The 18,368-nt window shown below is 41.1% G+C and overlaps 1 protein-coding gene across 3 annotated transcripts in view; it reads right to left on the bottom strand.

The window, feature by feature from the left end:
• Positions 1 to 14,279: 14,279 nt before the first annotated feature.
• syt19 (synaptotagmin XIX) overlaps positions 14,280 to 18,368 on the bottom strand; it is a 70,609-nt gene continuing 66,520 nt past the window's right edge. For 2 of the 3 annotated variants that reach the window (XM_048607097.1, XM_048607098.1), the window contains one exon: positions 14,280 to 16,242. In XM_048607097.1, the coding sequence (XP_048463054.1) occupies positions 15,935 to 16,242 (308 nt within the window). In that variant the 3' untranslated portion in view covers positions 14,280 to 15,934. The remainder of the gene's footprint in view (positions 16,243 to 18,368) is intronic. The other variant, XM_020511969.2, reaches the window with a different exon arrangement.

Here is an 18,368-nt window from a genome sequence, read left to right as displayed (position 1 = left end):
TGTTTAAAGCATTTCCAACAGGAACTTTAAAAAAAGAATGAATAAGTGCATTTCAACACAATAAAACAAGGTCACAAGATGCACGTGTACCAATGTAAAAATAAACTGGATAGAGAAACAAACAGCTTTAAAAATCAATGATGCAGTTCCCAAAAAGCTGACAACTCAAAACAATTTTGCGTAAAAATCTGTCACTTAAAGGTAATAGGTTAAGTTGAAATCATTCTTTGTGATGTGGTATCTGAAAATTCTTACCAAAGCAATTGATAACATTTAACAAGTATGTCAGTCACAGTTCAGCTGTTAACACACTCACCTCTGAATCAAAAGGCTCTCAATCACATCAGGACACAAATTCTGAACTGACACTGCAGTGAAATATTGAGGGAGCAGCCCACTTTTGAAGGCCATGTGTTGACCTCTGTGATCCAAGTTGTGTTTTGTGGAGGGATTCCCACTGCAAGACCTAGTGAGTTTTCTCGCTGTATCTGGCCAAACTTAGCTCATTAACTACACTGCACCCCTGTGTTGGCCGTCCTGTTCGATTCTGACCCCATCTTACCATGCACTATTCCCAGAACAATTCGTCATTCATCGGATATCTCAGAATTTTTCAGGTCTCCCCTCTGGACCCAGACAAGCAAGGATAGTTCAGTGCACAGTCCTGACCTTGTCCCGAACATGGCAGCCAGGGGGAATTTTGCACCGTGCTGTACAGTTCAGAAACTTGGAGGTCCTGCTGGACATGATGGTGCTGAGGTGGGATTTTTACTTCCCCAGGACCAGCAGTAGATGTCACTACACCAGACGGTCCCATCTGGTCTGAGGTGACCTCCTCCACTCCACCATCTTCCCTCTGAAACCTCACACTCACTTGATCTTTGCCACTGTACACATCTCCCAACAAGGCTCACGCTCTAACACTTGCTATTGCCTGCAACATCTTTCCTCATTTGGTCATATCCATCCCAAACCCCTATGGCACTAACCCTACAGGCCCTCTGTACTGCTCACATACTTGTTCCAGGATACCTCCCTACCTGCATCAAAAGTAATAGCTGTGCCACCCACTTTCATCTCCCTAATGCCTCCCTCACTCTCATTTGGGTTGCGGGGGAAGGAGAAACCGCCCCCAATAGGGCAGAAAGAGTCAAGGTGGTCCTGGGCTGCCTGATATTCAATTCTATCCCCGCCATGTGGAGACCATCCTGACTGTGAATATCCTGAGTGGCTGACTGACCATTTCCGAGCCTCTCTACTGGTATTGGAAGCTGCCCTTGACTTATCACATTAGGATCCCCTTAGTGAAGACCATCTTGACTGAAGCCTGCTGACAAACATGATAAGAACCCTTCTTTTGTGTCTGCAATATGGGGAAAGACAAGGCATTGTAATTTATCTCTGACTGAAGCGACAAAGCACAAAAATACAAGGAAATGATACACAAGGCAGGGCTGCTATGAGTATCCAGGTATGTTCAGAGAGAGTAAGCAGTATGATGTTGGGTGAAGTGCCCAGAGATGCAACCTGGTCCATTTTAATGAAGTTGGATGTGTGTTCCTGAGTGCACAGAGTCCTCGCTACAGCATTACAATGACAGTGCAGCCCAAGGTACAGCATTGAAGTGCAGAAGTGGTCTTTAAGTAGTTAAGAAATCTGTTAGGAGTATTCTTAGAAGCTTTTTTTTAATTCATTCATGGGATGAAGGTGTCACTGGCTAGGCCAGCATTTACTGTCCATCCCTAATTGCCCAGAGAGCAGTTAAGAGTCAACCATGTTGCTGTAGGTCTGGAGTCACATGTAGGCCATACCAGGAAAGGATGATAGTTCCTTCCCTAAAGGACACCAGAGAACCAGATAGGTTTTTTCTGACAATTGACAATAGATTCATGGTTATCACTAGACTCTTAATTCCAGATATATATTGAGTTCAAATTCCACCATCTGCAATAGCAGGATTCAAACCTGGGTCCCCAGATCATTACCTGGGTCTCTGGATTAAAATTCAGTGACAATCCACTAAGCCATTGCCTCCCCCTATCTCGCACATATCAAATTCCAATGTCTCTGGATGTGGGGGCATGTGGCCCATAGACTGTGGCCAGACTTGTTGGCCCCTGGTGTCCAACATGGAAGTTGTTTGAACAAAGAAAATTGCAGCACAGGAACAGGCCCTTCGGCCCTCCAAGCCTGTGCTGATCCAGATCCTCTATCTAAACCTGTCACCTATTTTCCAAGGATCTGTATCCCTCTGCTCCATGCCCATTCATGTATCTGTCTAGATACATCTTAAATAACGCTATCGTGCCTGCCTCTACCACCTCCGCTGGCAATGCGTTCCAGGCACCCACCACCCTCTGCGTAAAGAACTTTCCACGCATATCCCCCTTAAACTTTTCCCCTCTCACCTTGAAATCGTGACCCCTAGTAATGGAGTCCCCCACTCTGGGAAAAAGTTTTTTGCTATCCATCCTGTCTATACCTCTCATGATTTTGTAGACTAAATTTGGATTAGGCGGTGAGTTGAATTTGCCAGGTACATGCTCTAGTTTCCATATTAACCTTTCACAATGTGTAGCTTGTTTGGTGACTTTAGTAAGATAGAAAGTGAAAGACGAAGGAGGTGAGTTTGGCCACAAAGAAAGTATTTGTTTCGGCTCCTCAGAAAAACACTCTGGTGAACGTGGGTATTGATCCCACTGCTGCTTATGTACTAAGCAAGTGCTCTACCATTTGAACTAATTGCCCATGGGGTGACACAATGGCTCAGTGGTTAGCACTACTGCCTCACAGCGCCAGGGGCCTGGGTTTGATTCCAGCCTTGGGCAACTGTCTGTGTGGAGTTTGCACATTCTCCCCATGTCTGCGTGGGTTTCCTCCGGGTACTCTGGTTTCCTCCCACAGTCCAAAGATGTGCAGGGTAGGTGGATTGGCCATGCTAATTTGCCTGTAGTGTTCAGGGATGTGTAGGTTAGGTGGGTTTGGAGAATGGGTCTGGGTGGGATGCTCTGAGGGTCAGTGTGGACTTGTTGGGCTGAAGGGCCTGTTTCCACACTGTAGGGATTCTAAAAAAAATTCAACAAGCAATAATCCCCTTAAAAAATCACCAACAAAAGGAATGAATCTTGATGGATCATCAGGTATTTGCCTAGGTACCAGAAAAGGCACCATCAAACACTGACCAGTCAACTCAGTGAAGTCCTCCTTAATCTGGGGATTAGGAGCCAAATTTGAGAGAGTTCTGTCACCAACTAATCAAGCAGTGGCCTCATACAGTCATACTCAAGGAATCATACTTTCCACTCAATGTCGCAGAGCACATGTCATCTCTCCTGGATACATCCTCTCCCTCCAGCAGAGATGACAGCACAGTGACATACATGAAGGAAGGAGTTGCTGTGGGAGTCTTCAACATTAAGAAAATCCCTTGTCAGAGAGATTGCTACATACACTGAGTGAAGAAAACACATTTTAGGTGAAAGTAGCAAGACACAAAATTAGTTCAAATTGTCATCATAGGATCAGCTTAAGCAAAATTGTGGGGTTGTCCCGGGAATTTATCTTCAGGGACAGGGTGACAGAAGTTGGCTAATCTGAGAGAGTGAATGTTAGATCATGCCTGACTAATCACTAGGTTGGTGATTAGAAGGGTGTCCATGGAAGCTGTCTAAATGAACTTCTACCTAAAGGTATTGTGTGGGGAAATAATATGTAGTCATGTGATGTACCCCAGTAATAGTGGATGCTGAGAAAATAGTTCATCCTGTGGTGGGTAGGATGTGACAAGTGGTGTTTCCCAGCTAGGTCCTCAGCTTCTCACCATGTATTTCAATGCCATGGATGATAAAATAGATATTTTTATATCTGTGCCTTCACTCAGTTGGTTAGGGTGTGGTGCTACTAACAGCAAGGCTTTGGATTCAGTCACAGTATCAGCCAAATACACTACCAAATGATTTCCCTGAAATACAGCAGTTTTATCTAAGTTAATTAATTAAACTTGATAGTGCACAGGGCAATTTCAAAATGCAGTGATAACACAGAACATGGAAGTGTAGTAAATGCTGTGAAACTTACCAATAAACTCCAAATAGGGATACAGAGACAAGTATATTAGGAGGATAATTGACAGGTAAAATTCAATACAAGATGGTATAAGATGCTATGTCTTTGTAGGAAGAATGAGGAGAGACAGTATAAGTGAAAAGGTACACAGTTAAAGGGGGCACAAGAAGGAAGAGATTGCCCATAAATCTTTGAAGTTGACAAGACAGGGGAGGCAGCCATGATGTCACTGGAACAATAATCTGCAACCCTCGGCTGAAGTTCTGGTGGCAGAAATTCGAATTACGGCAGATGTGAAATTTGAATTTGATAAAATTCTGGAATAAAATTCTGGTTTAATGGTGACCATATAGCCAGTTGTATTAAAACCCCATCTGGTTCATTAATGTCCTTTAGAAAAGGAAATCTGTCATCCTTACCTGATCTGGCCTACACGTAACTCCAGATCCACAGCAATATGGTCGACTCTTAACTGCTCTGAGCAATTAGCGATTGATAATAAATGCTGACCTAGCCAATGATGCCTACATCCCACAGATCAATTTAAACACAGGACAGGTATTCAGGATCCTGGACTTTATGAAAAGGAGATGACAATAGTAAAGTCAGGAAGCTCAGCTGGACTATAAAAATATTAATTTGTCCTGACTAGGAGTTTTGTTGTGTCCAACATTAGATCTTAGTATTGATCTAGAAGGTACTGATGTGAGTTACTTAAATGGCTTCTAGAATGAGGAGTTGCATTATACGAACAGATTGAAGACACTGGGTTATTCTCCTTGGAGTAGAAAAGGCTACAAAGAAATTTGATGGATGTGCTTACAATCATGAAAGGTTTAAATAGGCTCAATAAAGAACAAGTGTTTTTAAAGGTGGAAGAGTTGATAACAAAAAGGACATAAATTCAATGTGATTGGCAAAAGAACTAAAGGTGACATGAGGTAAGACTTTTTATGCAGTGAGTGATTGGGATTTGGAATGTGCTAATTGATTCAAATTCAACAAGAATCTTCAAAATGGAATAGCTAACTACACAAAGGAGAAAAGATGTCAGGAATTTGGAGATAAAACAAAAACAAGGGGGTGTGGAGCTACTGAGATTGCTGTTCAAAAGAGTTGGTGCAGACTTGACATGTTGAATGGTTTCCTATGTAACTCGATGGCTCACAGTTAAAAGGCAGAGTGAATCTGGATAGACAGTTACAAAGGGATAGAGATAAATTAGGTAAATGGGGAAAAAAAGGGAAAAAAGGTCAATGCAGGGAGGTGTTAAATCATCAATTCTAGATCTGAGAAAGATATATAGGAATAATTTTTAATGGTGAGGGACTGCAGGATGGAGGAGAACGATCACTGAAAGTTAATGCCCATGTACAAAAAGTAATGAAGAAGTGGAATGAAATGTTGGCTTTTATATCAAGTGGACTGGAATTCAAAAATGAGGAACTGGTGATGGATTCAGTTTCAGCTTCATGGTGGGCTTGGAAGGACACCAGGCCTGTTTCACCAGAATGATGCCAGAATATACAGAATTAAATTAGAAGGACTAGATAAGGAACCAGCATGTATTCTCCTGAGTTTTGATGGTTATTCCAATAATCTAATCATGCTGTTGAAAATAATAAAGGTTTCTGATAGATACAAAGAAACAACTTTGTCTGTCAAGAAAATTCAGAATACAAGACGGAATCTTGAATTTAGGTCTTTGCTTTTTGAAAGCGAAATCAGGAAACACTTTATCACACAAAGGAAACATGAAACTCATTCTTAAAAACACAATGAATGCTGCACTAAATTTTCAAGACTGAGGTAGATAGATCTTTGTTTTGTAACAATACCAAGGAGTAAGGAACCAAGGTAGGAAAATGGAGTTGAATATAGAGCAATCATGATCTCAGTAAATCTTGAACAAGCCTGGGAGAACAAATGACATTTTCCGGTTTCCTTGTTTCTCGGTAATTTTAATGAAATTAGACTCATTTAAATGAACAGAAGGAAATCCGATACGGGCCTAAATGTTCTGATGTGAGTATGGTGCAGCATATTTTTCTAGGCCAAATTATTTATTGCAATGTCTGTGTAACAGAAATAGTAAACAGTTCCACCTAGTGTATGTAAAAAATTACTGCATGGTTTTCCAACTCACTGACATGGAGGAGTCCTGTTCCGCAAGTTATGTCTAATCTTGTAAATTACACAACAAATTCCTAAATTGTTGGTCGTGGAATTCTGTGATGTGGCCTGTTGATATTGGAACTTGATGATATAACACATCAAAGATAGAATTTTATTATAAGGCCTGAACATTTAAAGACCACAGTAACAATGTGAGTTGAGGGAAGGATCATAGAGATAGTCTGTCTGTGAACCTAAAAGGCAAGGGGCGGTCCTTAATAAATACTTTTTGTCAGTCTTAACAATAGTAAAGGGGAATACAGGATTAGACATCAAAGTGGAAGACAGTGAAATATTAGAATAAATTAAGTGGACGAGAGAGGACGTACCAGTGAGTTTAGCAGTCAAAAATGTGGACAAATCCATAGGCTTAGACAGGCTTAGAAAGGGCAAGATTAGGTGAAATTGTGAGACTAGCAAAGAGGAAAAAGGAAGCACACATAAGGTCTAGGCAACTGAAAACAGACGAAGAAGAGAGATAACAAGGTGTAGAGCTGGATGAACACAGCAGGCCGAGGAGCAGGAAAGCTGATGTTTCGGGCCTAGACCCTTCTTCAGAAATGGGAGAGGGGAAGGGAATTCTGAAATAAATAGGGAGAGAGGGGGAGGTGGATAGAAGATGGATAAAGGAGAAGATAGGTGGAGAGGAGACAGACAGGTCAAAGAGGCGGGGGTGGAGCCAGTAAAGGTGAGTGTAGGTGGGGAGTTAGGGAGGGGATAGGTCAGTACAGGGAGGACGGACAGGTCAAGGGGGCGGGATGAGGCTAGTAGGTAGGAGATGGGGGTGGGGCTTGAGGTGGGAGGAGGGGATAAGTGGGAGGAAGGACAGGTTAGGGAGGCGGGTACGAGCTGGGCTGGTTTTGGGACCGCTTTGCGGAACACCTACAATCGGTTCGCAACAAACAACTGCACCTCCCAGTCGCGAACCATTTCAACTCCCCCTCCCACTCCTTGGACGACATGTCCATCCTGGGCCTCCTGCAGTGCCACAACGATGCCACCCGAAGGTTGCAGGAACAGCACCTCATATTTCGCTTGGGAACCCTGCAGCCCAATGGTATCAATGTGGATTTCACAAGTTTCAAAATCTCCCCTCCCCCTACCGCATCCCAAAACCAGCCCAGCTGGTCCCCGCCTCCCTAAACTGTCCTTCCTCCCCAAATATCAATATCCTGGGGGTTATCATTGACCAGAAACTCAACCGGACCCACCACATAAACGCAGTGGCTACAAGAGCAGGTCTGAGGCTAGGAATACTGTGGCAAGTAATTCACTTCTGACTCCTGAAAGCCTGTCTGCCATCTACAAGGCACAAATCAGGAGTGTGATGGAATACTCCCCACTTGTCTGGACAGCCCCAACAATACTCAAGAAGCTTCACCCCATCCAGGACAAAGCAGCCCGCTTGATTAGCACTACATCCACTCCCTCCACCATGATAGCAGCAGTGTGTACTAAACACAAGACACACTGCAGAAATTCACCAAAGATCTTCAGACAGCACCTTCCAAACCCACGACCACTTCCACCTAGAAGGTCAAGGGAAGCAGATATATGGGAACACCACCACCTTCAAGCTCTCCTCCAAGCCACTTACCATCCTAACTTGGAAATATATCGCCATTCCTTCACAGGGAATATTGCTGGGTCAAAAACCTAGAATTCCCTCCTGAGTGGCATTGTGGGTCAACCCACAGGAGGTGGATTACAGGAGTTCAAGAAGGCAGCTCACCACCACTTTCTCAAGGGCAACTAGGGATGGGCAATAAATGCTGGTCCAGCCAGTGATGCTTACATCCCACAAAATGAATAAATAAAAAAACTTAAACATTAAGATGAGAGTTTGAAATTGGAGGCAATAGGCAACAAAGAAGCAATGAAGGTCAGCAAAGATGGGCATGATGCATGAACCTTAGAAAGCATTAAGTTCAATTTAATAACTTAAACTTTCTAAGTTTCCTTGCATTTGAAGTACTTTTCTTTCAACTGTATCTCCATGTCCTTTGTGCATGATTTGGAGGAGGTAAAAAGCTTTCACTGCCTTTAGTGGAAGCCAAATGTTATTAGATATTGAAACTAGCAGATTCCACAAGTGTGTAATCAGTAATCACTACCAATTAACAATTATATTGTACATGTCAAACCATCTCAAAACAGTTTGTGCAATAGTTACTGCATTGTAATGATGCAGTCTCAGATAGACAGTAGAGTGTTGATTGAGCTGAGGTTTACAAAAGGTGGATGACTAAGTTAAACCAAAACACTCAGAGCCTCTTAATTCAGTCAGGATTTTTGTACAATATGACATGATCAATTATACCGAAAAAAGGCATGTGAAAATTTTGAAAAACATCTTGCTATGATTCAATTTTCTTTCTTATGCACAATATTTTTTAATGCAGTAACAAAGGAATAGCAATAAGCAGGATGTAGTAAAAGATAATTTTTTCAGCATTATACCAGTTTACAATTTGTTATCATTATACATGTTACATGAAGTTTTTTTGCAGGCTGCATCAGGTGCAGAGTGCAACATGGAAGCCATGTTACATTGGTTTGTGTGTTATTGAGTAGGGTCACAAACCAGGTTGATGCCTTGATTTGGAATGGGTATTCTCCAATTTCTGAGGTGCTGAACTCTTGGTGCTAATTCCAATTTCAAGCATTTACTTTGTTGCTGCAAAGCTTCATGATCACAAGAGCAAATCTGGTTCAGTTGGTAGCCTTCATTCTCCTTGATCAGAAGGTTATGGAATTGACTTCAGAATCCAAACTGTGATTTCAAAGTAGCATTCAGGGCCTTCCATATTGTCAGTAGTGCTGTCTTTTGCGTGAGCTATCAAAATAATGCTTCATTGGTTGTGATGGATATTGAAGGACACGGGGTTGACCTACAGTTTGGTTAAGGAGGAAATCATTAGCAAAAAAGTTGATGATCAAATACGCCACCTGAATTTCTCTTCCATTGAAACCTTGGCCACTCAACATCACCTAAAAGAGAATAACTGGTCACTCAGCTCATTGTTGTTTTTGAGATAGCGATGGGGTAGAATTTTTGTTCTATTCATGTGTACAGCTGAAATAACTGGAAAATTAAGTCATTGCACGAACTGAAAGCTTTGAAGTTTTGAATTGTACAATGTAATTTGTATTTGTTACTAATTGACGATTAATCAGCACTGGAGAATTTATAGTTCAACTTGAGGCAGTGAAAGCTTTTCACTATCTTGACCAACTCTACAACACACTGAGGAAGAATAAATTTGAGGAAAAGTACTTTAAGTGAAATAACATTTAGAGCATTGAAGTTACTAAATTATACTTAATGCTTCATTTAAAGATTTTATTATGTGCCTGAGTTTGCTGTGGTACTTAATGCTATCTGTGTTAGTTAAAACTTGTCTTTGCGCCTTCAGATTTTAACATTTGTGCTTAGTAGGTTGCTGAAAATACAAGTTCTATAATTGAAAGCACAAATGAGTCTACAGGGGCAAAAGTGTGTATTAACTCGCATTAACTTCTTGAACCTGAAGGATTGTGAAATTAACAGTGCAATGACTGACAAAGAAGTATCAGTTAAAGCAGGTGAATTCAATATCAAGTCAAGTACAGAAAGAAAGATAAAGAGAGTGGAAGGAAGATTGGATTAACGGAGATTAGGAAAAAAAGAGACTGAAAGGAAGTAAAAGTAAACTTTCGATTTTAAAAATCTCCACAAGCAATTAAATTGTTATTGAATGAAACTCTACACTTGTAGACATTTTCCAATCAACCTGTTTGAAGATATTATTACACATTTCCTGGATCAGGTAGGACTTGAACACAGGCCTCATGGCTCTGAGATAGGGACCCTCTCACTGATCCACAAGAGCCCTTGCTGTGCTTATCATTATTTTTCATTGTCACTGAGGTTGATTGACAGCAATTAACACATCATGTTTTTAAAATGGTACAGAGAATTGAGGTGAGTTGACAGTGTTCTGTTCAGTTTATATCAACTTAACAAATTTCCCACCATTGCAGTAGTCAAGCTGATGACTAAATGCTTGTATTTTAACAGAACAAAGTCAGCAGCAGCTTCTGGAATTTTGAGTTGAATTGTAAATTTGCTTCTTGTCTGAAATTGCTGTACCATTGTACATAAATAATGATGGGTGTCATTAGCATCACATTATATTGATAGCTCATGATCTGACACTGTCAATATTACATGCAACGATTTTCCCTCACTCTCTCTCATTCACACTAAACCCTAAACTATTAACCTTACATGTCTGCTGCACTGCTAGCTTACTCACTCAGCACATCTTTCTTCAACCTCCACCTACAGCTGTGCCGGCTACTTTCATCTCACTCCATCCCTGCCCTTGTCTCACTGAGGGAGAAAATGGCCCACAGATGGGTGGATATAACCAAGATGGGTAGTTGGTCACGCAACATTCATCTCCTTCCTCACCTCCTACTATGTCTGTCCCTCTAGTGATGCTGAAACCCTGATATCAAGACAACTAAAGAAGAATCACTGTCTATTGTTGCAGTGCCCTCCCATTACCGCCACTGTGAATGTATTCATTACATGTTCAAACTTCTACTTTGTTCCCCAACTCCTTCTCTCTTTCCTCTCCTGCAGGTACCACTGGCCTCTGCAGGCTCTTCCTTCAAAAGGTTAGCCCCACAAGGTATCATGTCCTTCTCCAGTTCTGAGGAAGAAGACACAGACCCCTCAGTACTGGTAATCTGTCTCCTGCGAACTACCCAGGCTCAGATACTGATCCCTCGGTGGGTACTGCAGTTAGATTAGAGTCGGAGCATGAGCTGGTGAACACATCACCGCCAAGCCTCTGCAGTTGGTCAAGGAAGAAATGCCTGAGGCCGCTAGCATTCAGAGAACTGCTGGAGCCCAAGTACCTGCGCAGCCCCAGGCAGGAGAGGGCTCTGTGATGCCAGCCATTAGGGACTTTATGTAAATCCACAGCTAAAGGCAGGGGCAGCAGGCAGGTTTATTTAGAGGCACAGGGCAAATTGACTTGTTTGTACCCTGCTGCCTCTGGCGTGGGAGTGTCTGGCTGCCTCCGTGGAGAGGTTAGCAGCTGCCATGGAGTCAGGTCCAGCACAGTCAGAGTCTGCCAGATAAAGGCACTGACCAACACTCCACTCAAATGCGTCATCCACTATCAACCCAGGAGCTTGGACATGATCAGTTAGCCATTTTGGGTAGATAGGGTATGGGGAGAGGGCCGTGGTCAGTCCTACAGATCCAGTTCAACCAGTTCAGGGCTTTACAGTGAGTAGTCAGAGAGCTCACAGATATCAGTTAGGGGCCTATTCAGTCATCAGCCAAGGCTGTCTCTTGAAGTTGGTCAGGGATTGGACCCTGCTCAGTCCTAGGGTCTGACCACTGTAAGTCAAAGCGATTTATCAAGGGCCAAAGCTATGGAAGGGAGGCTGGGGAACACAATTCTGAGGATTTGAGGCAGTTTGCTGAGATGTAGAGAGGACTTTGTGTGAGATTAGCTGCTAATGGAATGCTAATGCATGCAAATAGGCCCCTTCAGTGAGATTCTTACCTCACCAGTCAAAACATCATTACAGCTTCTGCAAATTGAACATGATTTGAAACATCCAAACTAACTTCACATCAAAGCCACCAGTGCTAGGATGAAAGTTTTTTTCTTGTTTTGCACAGATGCAGCACAGATAGTTCAAACAGCAGAAATATTCACCTAGCCTACAAATCCCTGGACACTATCGGCAATCTAGCATGGCCAATCCACCTAACCTGCACATCTTTGGACTGTGAGTGGAAATCGGAGCACCCAGAGGAAACCCATGCAGACATGGGGAGATTGTGCAAGTAGAATTCGTATGATAGTAGCATCAATAACAAACACTAGAACCATTATTTTAAGCTTTGTTGAGGAAAGGAGTGAATGTGTAAGATTATAGACTGAGAACTCTATTTCAAATTGATAAAATTAATAATTAATTGGTAATATGTTGCATCATTTTTACCAGCAATGTCATATTTGTTATTGTTTCTGCAATGGACAAGATTGTAAATTTTAAAACAAATTGTTCTCCCTATTCTCATGACCTGTCCATAAGCAGATTCATTTCCCAGTTTTTAAGCTGTGATTTTTAAAAATTCAATCATGGGATGAGGGCATCACTGGCTATGCCAGCATTTATTGCTCATTCCTAATTGCCCAGAGGGCAGTTAATGGTAAGTTACTATGGGTCTGGAGTCATATGTCGACCAGACCAGATAAGGATGATAGCTTTCCTCCCTAAATATGGGTTTTTCTAACAATCCACAATGGACTTGTGGTCAACATTAGTCTCTTAATTTCAGATTTTTAAAAAATTCAAATTTCAGCATCTGCCATGGTCAGATTTGAACCCTGGTCTGCAGCTAAATCTCTGGATTAGCAGTTCAATGATAATACCACTAGGCCTTCACCTCTCCCCATTACCCCACAAAACTCCTACTCCCTCTGTTTGTGGGCTCTGAGTTCACAAGAACCACAACAACACTGTTGTAAAGTGAAATAGAAGGATGGTTTCCTTGGCACAGGGGAATATTCTGCAACACAGGCATGTTTGTACCCATACAAGGAGAAAGATCAAATTGTATAGGGGATTATTCAATTAGTAACAACTTAATTACAAAATAACTTAGGGGTACCATTTTATCCTTGATTTTAAGATCAAGTTCAAATCAAAAGCTGGAGTTAACAGTCTGAATTCCTTGGTTGGGGATTGGCTAGTTGGCTCACCAGTAGTTCAACAGCTGTAGACCATTTCTTTGCTTTCAAAATCTCTTCACATGTCTGCCAAGGATTATTTTTGCTGAAATGTAACTTCTGCTTCACTGGTTTGATGAAAAAAAGTTGCCAAGAGCACATATATGGGTCATTGGCTGAAATTTACAGACCAGTGACTTTTCATTTAATCGAGAAATCGGGTTTTGATGTTGTTGTCAGTACACGCTTTATGGCGTGGCATTGACCTCTTAAACTGTCTTCTATTTTGAAAGTGTATGGTTAAAATGCAGTTGGGTTCAGAGCTGTGAAAGTCATGTGACCAAGCCTTGTTGAGGTGAGAGGAGGTGTGGGGTGGCAACCATTGAGACAAAGGGTTTGCATTGCAGATAAACAAATATCTGTGGGCCGTCCCTGAGGGTAAGTGGAAAATTACTAATACATCTTCTTACCAAAAGATGTAACTTGTTATTCTATTGTGTAAGATTTTTGTTTAGAGACTATCATCTCTGTAGCAGGTTATAATAGTTAATATTCCAGGTTCGTTAGGAGTTACGTGAGGCATAAACTGTCTGGCTGACATTGACTTCTGAGAACTTTCTGGAACATTGCTGCTGAGCCATCAGCCTCGTTTCTGCAACAGTGGGAAATTTGTGAAGTAGATCTAAATTGTTTCAGAATTTGACAAAGCCAACCCCCGTTGGAATGCAAATATATGAAGTGGAATGAGGTTACAAAAGCAGCAGAGGGATGGTGAGGTCAACCCTGTAGTCAGAGAGGTTTTTCAGTGTTTGCCAATGACTGTACACAGTATGAAACTCCACTGGCAAGCAATGATTTATCGTGCAATGACATTACTGACACTACTGGAAGCTGGTTCTTTTAAATATCTCTCAGAGGAACACTACCTCTGTTGTAGTGAAGCAAGGTTACCACCTTGGATCAGGACTTACTGACAAAAGATGGAGAGATTAATGCACATGTTGTTATTAGTACTTGTGGCAGGGAAAGGTTACACCATGAGTTGGAAATCATCACAAATTGCTGGCTGATTTTCTGCTGCTGTGCATTGGCCTTGGCCTTGCAAAAATGACAGCTTTCTGTCGATCACCAGGTGCATTTCAGTACCAAAACAGAAATTGCTGGAAAATCTCAGCAGGCCTGTCAGTATCTGTGGAAAGAAATCTGATTTCCAGCATCCACAGTTCTTTTGTTTTTTTATTAGATGACTTTCAGTAAATTGCTTTAGAAAATTACAGCTGGCATTTCACTTCGCAACATTTTAAAGATGGAATCGATGTTCCTGCAAAGCCATTCAAACAATCCTGTTACAGAAGGGGAAAAACTAAAGCTGTAGAGTCTCATGTAAATAAATCTGTGAAGTTTTCAAAATATTTCTCTTTTATCAAACTTTTCTTTTTTTTTCACATTTTTCGAACTGCCTCTTAAGCGATTGATTGTTTTCACCTTTTTTTTGAGTTCCCCATATTTTCTTCTCCATGTTTACTGTTTTTTTCTGTATTCTTAATTGTATTAAGGAATTTCACTTTTGGTGCTATTGTTCACCAAGTTGCCCTGTTACTTTATCGCACTATCAACTTGCATTTGCAGCAATTTATGACAGAAAAGTGCTTGGAGCTGAAAGATGAGGCGCTCAGCACGAGACGCCCTGCTTCAGTATGTGCAGGGTCATTATCTGTGTTGCTGTTTCAGCTAGGGTATCAAATATCATTAATAAGAATAATATTGTTTTAAACTGTTGGTTTGGTTGTATTGTATTCTTACAAATATCTGGAAGTATTTGATTTGAATGATCACTGACGTGAAAAGTTAACTTCTTTTCTCCTGCTGCAGATGCTGCCTAACTGCTGAATGTTGTGTTCTAAGTCATTGCTGCCTCTAACCATGCATCCTGGTGCCCTAATGTGTGTTTCACTTAAATATGATAGCTGCATGGCAGAGCTCTATGGGCCACAGGTCAAAGTATCAATGAAAATCAGTCAAGGCATACAGAAAACAGATGGCCAAAGCATGTAGTACACTAAAGAGGCAAATAGTCATTTCATTGGACTGTGAAAATAATGGAATTTTATTTTGGGAAGTTAGAAGAAGTAATAATCTGTCCAAATTAAGAAAAACACTGCCAAAATGTCCCAGGAGAAACATCTTTGAGGTAAGCATGTTTCACTGGTATTTACATTAATTTTAGAGAGCTGACTTTTGCATGAAGTTGTGTTTAATCTACTTTCACCAAAAATCCTAACTTGTACTCTACAAATTTTACATATTTGAAATCCACAGGTTTTTCTATCTAGCTATTTGGCTTAAAAGCTGTAAATTGGATCTTGTGATTTGATTTAATAAATTTAAAAATACAAAACATGATGTCATAAACTCAAACTTCTGACTGGCTAAATTTTGTTCTTCAAACCTAATTGAAAACAGTTGTGAAAATACTGCTAACACATGAGTAATTGTCAAGCTTTCAATCAGCAGTTCCAGTGGAAGTTTTTCCACGACTGCTTAGCTTTGTGTTTTTCTAGCACACTTGGCAATTTCTAAAATTTCCAGAAAGAAAGTGACGATTGAACAGACATGGTGGATTCTCTTTGTGCTATGATTAGTTAACTGTGCAGACTAATCCCCAAGCATAGTGCTGGATTGTAGAATTATTAGCATCCAGCTGCTTTCTTTTTTGATTCAAAATCAATCTTCTGATTCCATTTTATTCTTAATATTTCCTTTTGAATTCATGAGGATTTCTAAATATTTCAACTAAGTTCAGTTGATGTTTTTGCATAATAATATATCCAAAATAGAATTGGGTGAGCTTGAAAGGAGTGTGCTTTGTGCTCTAGGCACCTGCTGCCACATTTCTGTTGTCTTTAAAAGATATTTAATGGTGATGGCAAGGCAGATCCCAGAGGGCGTGCTTAGATTAAGAGGGGATGCCATTTTGACACAGGCTGCCGTAAGCATTGCAGCATAGAGAACCAGTGATCATCCTCTTTGGATTTCTTCCTTCCCAGATATGCACGGCCTAAGAGATGCCTTTTACTGTCCTTGGAAAGCGACGTTTCATAAACAGAGGTTATAATCATGGACTGATTAATAACAGAATCTGCCACAGTGAAAAGCATAACTTCATTAAACACAGTTATTTCAGACTTCAGCTTTGCTGGTGTTTTCTGGTGCTTCATTCTGTGTTGATTGACGTAGAAATCTACTCTTGTGTAAATACCTGAAAGGAAAAAAGAAGCAAATAAGGTTGGTGTGAACCAGCTGCAATTATACCAGGCAACTGCAAATCTCTATAGAGATAACCACAGCCTCACCAGAGCTTTAGTAGGTATATTCTAAATTGATAATTCACAGGTTTATAAAATTAATTATTTTCAGCAACTTTTTTGTTAACTTCATAGAAAGGTTGATTTGCAATTTAAGTGCAGATTTAGTTTAAAACAGCTGATCAAATTCACAGGTCTTGGGATATTATTCATTTCAAATTACATCACAGCCTCACATATACAGATCCCTTGCATTTATATAGCACTTTAATGTAATAAAATGTCACAAGTTCCCTGAAAGAGGATAATCTGTCAAAACTTTTCATCAGGGCAAAGAAGAAGTGACCAAATGTTTGGTCAAAGAGGTAAGATTTAAGAATGCAAGGTGGAAAGGTGGAGAGGGGTAGGAAGGGAATTCAGACATTTGGACCCAGTCAGCCAAAGGCACTGCTACCAATGATGTGACCAAGAAAGAGGAGGGTGCACAGAGACTAAACGGAAGGAAGATGCAGTTTTCAAGTGGTTTTAGAACTGGAAGAGGATACAGAAATAGAGAAGCCGGGTTGGAGGTGGGGTGGGAAAGGGATGTAAACACAAGAATGACAATTTTAAAATCAAGGCATTCAGGGCCTGGGAGTCAATGTCAGTCAACAAGCACTGGGGTGAGAGGTGAACGGGACATAGTGAGGTAGGATATGGGAAGTAGAGTGTTAAATGGGGTGATCTTTATGAAGGTCAAATTCAGGAACCCAACCAGGAGATCATTGGAATGATCATGTCTAGAGTTAACAAAGGGGTTCCAGTCATAGATAAACTGAGGCAAGAGAGCAGATGCACATTATTATGGAGATAGCAATAGGCAGTCTCAATGGTAGAGAGATTTGGGGTAAGGAGCAATATCTCTGTTCAGAATTGCATTACGTAGTGGGATCTTAAAAAATGTAACTACTTAAAGAGGCACCTGCAAGAACAAACCAGAGCACACTAAATAGAGATGCACAGTTATATATAGACACACTTGCAGAAATGACCATGGGCATAATTACAAATATACATCCAAATATTAATACACATGTACAGCGACACCAGATGTCCACACATTGGCAAATGCATGCATATGCACATAAGAATATATCCAGATATGCAAGCTATCACATAGTTATAAACAAGGAAGAAGACAGAGGGTGGTGGTGGAGGATTGCTTTTCAGACTGGAGGCCTATGACCAGCGGTGTGCCACAAGGATTGGTGCTGGGTCCACTGTTTTTCATCATTTATATAAATGATTTAGACGTGAACATAGGATGTATGGTTAGTAAGTTTACAGATGAAATTGGTGGTGTAGTGGACAGTGAAGAAGGTTACCTCAGAGTACAACAGGACCTTGATCAGATGGTCCAATGGGCTGAAGAGTGGCAGATGGAGTTTAATTTAGATAAATGTGAGGTGCTGTATTTTGGAAAGGCAAGTCAGGGCAGGACTTAAACATTCCATGGGAAGGTCCTGGGGTGTGTTGCAGAACAAAGAGACCTTGGTGTGCAGGTTCATAGTTCCTTGAAAATAGAGTTGCATGTAGACAGCATGATGAAGAAGGCATTTGGTATGCTGGCCTTTATTGGTCAGTGCATTGAGTGTAGGAGTTGGGAGGTCATGTTGCTGCTGTACAGGACATTGGTTAGGCCATTTGTGGAATACTGTGTGCAATTTTGGTTTCCCTTCTATAGGGAGGATGTTGTGAAACTTGAAAGGGTTCAGAAAAAATTTACAAGAATGTGGCCAGCTATAGGGACAGGCTAAATAGATTGGGGCTATTTTCCCTGGATTGTCAGAGGCTGAGGGGTGACCTTATAGAGGTTTATAAAATCATGAGGGGCATGAATATGGTGAATAGACAAGGACCTTTCCCAAAGGTGGGGGAGTCCAAAACTAAGTGCATAAGTTTAAGGTGAGAGTGGAAAGATTTAAAAGGGATCTAGGGGGCAACGTTTTCACGCAGAACGTGGTGCATGTATGGAATGAGCTGCCAGAGAAAGTAGTGGAGACTGGTACAATTACAACATCTAAAAGGCATCTGGATGGAT

Source organism: Rhincodon typus, chromosome 17 (genome assembly GCF_021869965.1).
Source record: "Rhincodon typus isolate 14 chromosome 17, sRhiTyp1.1, whole genome shotgun sequence".
In the NCBI taxonomy this organism is placed as follows: Eukaryota; Metazoa; Chordata; class Chondrichthyes; order Orectolobiformes; family Rhincodontidae; genus Rhincodon; species Rhincodon typus.
Note: the sequence above shows the minus strand (reverse complement) of the source record. Positions and strands in the feature narration are given on the sequence as shown.